Below are 3,661 nucleotides of genomic sequence, written 5' to 3' on the forward strand. Positions count from 1 at the left end.
AATTAAGTTATTTTTGTAAATTTCTATGAGTATCTTATAATATTTTCCTTATATGAATAAAAACATGAAATGATAAGATATTATACCTACTCTACAAAGGAAATACAAATTTTGATACCATGATTATTCCTACAAGTAGATGTACAAGGTTTGTCAACAACCAACACCTCTGAACCTTGATTCTTTGCATCATAATTAAATGATTTTATTCAACACATCATATCTAAGTTTATCCAAATAAATTCGAGTATGTCATTACTTTAAAAAAAATTAGGCTTTTTATAAAATATTTGTAAACACCGTCTTAAAAAGCTAAAATACAATATTGTATTTTACCAAACAATGGTTAAATCAAATAGCTGTATAAAACGTGTTGTAAGTAAATAATAAGTAAATTATATTAGAATTATTTATTTATGATGGAGTAATATAAAAAATTAACAGCTAGAATTCGTGTGGATTGGCACGTGCCAGCCAGTCATATTCATTCTCCTTCAACGTATCTCACCAGTCACCATTGTCAACTCTGTTCTTCATTACACACACAGACAAAAACAAACAAATGCATGAACCCAAATCCCTTATATAAACCACTAATCACCACCACACTCCGCCACACACTCATAATCCTTCATAAATTCACAATGCCTTGTGATCAATCAACAATGGCTTCTTCAATTCAAATCCTCTCCAAAACCACCGTCTTCCCCGCCACGAAATCCACCCTCCCGGACCTCAAACTCTCCGTCTCCGACCTCCCGATGCTCTCCTGCCACTACATTCAGAAAGGCAACCTCTTCACTCGCCCTCCAATCTCCATTCCCGACCTTATCTTTCTTCTCAAATGCGGTCTTTCTCGTGTCCTCACCCATTTCCCTCCTCTCGCCGGCCGTCTCACCACCGACTCCCATGGCTACGTCTACATCACCTGTAACGACGCCGGCGTTAAATTCGTCCATGCCAATGCCTCTCATTTATCTGTCTCTGATGTTACTTCTCCTGTTCATGTTCCTGATTGCGTCAAGGGGTTTTTCACCTTCGACAGAACGGTGAGCTACGACGGTCATTTTAAGCCCAACTTGGCTGTTCAGGTGACTGAGCTTAAAGACGGTGTTTTCATCGGGTTTTCCGTCAACCACGCTGTCGTTGATGGCACTTCGTTGTGGAATTTTATCAATACTTTCGCGGAGGTTTGCAGAGGAGCAAAACTTGTCTCGAAACCCCCGTCTTTCGTTCGTGACTCCGCCTTGATTTCGTCTGCATGTCTGAAACTCCCCGCCGGTGGTCCAAAAGTGACGTTTGACGAACACGCGCCGCTGAGTGAGAGGATTTTTAGTTTCAGCAGGGAGTCAATTTTGAAATTGAAAAGCAGGACGAATAATCGGAAAAGGTTGAATTTTTATGGTGATTGTGAAATTAACGTCAAGCAAATGAAAGATCGAATTAAAATCTCCGACGACAGAGTAACAGCATTGTTTGGCAAATTGTTACGAAACGCAGTCGTTTTGAAGGAGGAAACGGTACCGGAGCCGGAGATATCTTCCTTCCAATCGCTATGCGCATTGCTATGGCGGGCAGTGACACGTGCACGGAAATTCCCGAATTCCAAAACGACAACGTTCCGAATGGCGGTGAACTGCCGCCACAGACTGAAGCCGGAACTGGAAACGTTTTACTTCGGGAATGCAATTCAGAGCATTCCGACATACGCCACCGCCGGCGACGTATTATCGCATGATCTGAAATGGTGCGCCGAGCAGCTGAACAAAAACGTGTTGTCCCACGACGACACGATGGTCTGTCGTTTTGTGAAGAACTGGGAGAGCGACCCGCGGTGTTTTCCGTTGGGGAACTTCGACGGAGCAATGCTGACAATGGGGAGTTCGCCGAGGTTTCCGATGTTCGATAACGATTTTGGGTGGGGGAAGCCGGTGGCAGTTCGGAGCGGAAGAGCTAATAAGTTTGACGGTAAAATTTCAGCGTTTCCGGGGAGGGAAGGCGGTGGTAGCGTTGATCTTGAGGTGGTGCTGTCGCCGGAAACAATGGCGGGTATTGAGTCGGACCCCGAGTTCATGCAATATGTTTCTGGTGGTTGTTGATAAATTTGTCAGTATGTGAAGTACTGTTGTTGTACTTTTGTAATTTAGTAAGTTCTAGTTGTGGAAATCCTAAATTTTAGATTAATTTTTAGCTTCCTTTTTGTATTTCCGTACTATTCAAGATTTCACCAATTTAAATTCGTAAGATTATATAACAAGTTGCATAAAAGTATAGAAAAATCTATGTTAATTATTATAAAAAGTTGAAAAATGATAGCAACCAAAAAAAAATCTGAAATATCTCGTCCTATAAACGATAAAAAAGTCCGATGATTATTGTTTGATGATGTTGTTTTATTTTTGGCTTCTAGTATATGAGTGACGTACTATGTTTGGACCGAGTGTTTTATTTTAAATTATAAGCAAATATTCAACAAATTTGGGCGAACGATAATCAACCACGAAGTCTCACATCCTAACCACACATGAGATTCCGACCACATAACATAAATTCATAAAGGAGCTTTTCAACATATGAAGTACAAGTAACTTTTTGAATTCCAATATTTGGATTTTGGTAACCTCCACATGTTTGTTTTTTTGGTAGGGTTAATGTCATTATGACCTAATCCATTTGTCGCTTTTTATTTTAAAAGGTTTTCTATGTTATTTATTTTGTAGTCCGGATGCGAAAACTTGCAAATTACCTACTAGAAAAAAAAAAGAGGAACCCAAATTTACCTAGTTCCATCGATTGCTACCTAATGGAGGTAGACATGTAAGCATTGCCATGACAACTTGAAGGCATGTAATGTCATGGCGAACAAAAAACATTAGAAGCTTATTTAATAACTCTCCAAAATCCTAAATTGAACTATATTCTCTAATATGATTATCCTAGAGCATACCCTTCGATCAAAACCCAAATAGGAACATCCAACATGTATTCGTCCTTACAATACTCTAACAATAGCAGTGAAAACACCTCTAACATTGTCCTTCCTCTGTATGATTGTCTTTTTCCAAGAAAAAGAGGACTTCACAACTATCCTAATGACATGGTAAGTAGCTACAAGTGTATCGATGTTTCAATGTCAGTAAAAGTTGGTTTTACCTTAAAGTTTTGATTTTGAACGCATGTAGAGGGAGATTGACTCTCTAATTGAAAATAACTACTTTCGGTAAACAGTGTTTGGATTGAAATGAGCTCTGAACAAAAAGGAAGTCCGAGATGGATTATTGATCTAAAGTTCAAGGAAATAGAGTTGCAAATGGTGGAGAATGAAGTGGTGTTTGAAGCGAAGTTTGTCCCATGAGTGATGACATAATTGCACTAAAAACAAAATGCACCCCGTAAATGGTTACTATGGGATTCTTCCTTGTATCCTTGATAAGAATTGATTTCCATTCTCCACATCATCACAACTTCCAAATTCCATTATCAAAAAAACTTCTAACTTTATTTATATATTTATTGAAACATCATCACAACTTCTTCCAAATTCCGTTATCAAAAAAACTTCTTGTTAGTCTATATTATTAGTCCGCTTGTTTATGGGTCTTTTTTGTCTTTAGCTATTAGGGTTTCTGTCTAGCTAGTATTTATATCCGATTTATTCCTT

At 38.6% G+C, this 3,661-nt stretch overlaps 1 protein-coding gene across 1 annotated transcript; it reads left to right on the plus strand.

Annotated features, from left to right (window-relative positions):
• Positions 1–411: 411 nt before the first annotated feature.
• Positions 412–2,257, plus strand: LOC111882000 (BAHD acyltransferase DCR). Its single transcript, XM_023878368.3, has one exon. It carries the CDS (start codon positions 567–569, stop codon positions 2,097–2,099), a length of 1,533 nt encoding a protein of 510 aa, XP_023734136.2. The 5' UTR covers positions 412–566; the 3' UTR covers positions 2,100–2,257.
• The last annotated feature ends 1,404 nt before the right edge of the window (positions 2,258–3,661 follow it).

Source organism: Lactuca sativa, chromosome 9 (assembly GCF_002870075.4).
Source record: "Lactuca sativa cultivar Salinas chromosome 9, Lsat_Salinas_v11, whole genome shotgun sequence".
NCBI classification, from domain to species: Eukaryota; Viridiplantae; Streptophyta; class Magnoliopsida; order Asterales; family Asteraceae; genus Lactuca; species Lactuca sativa.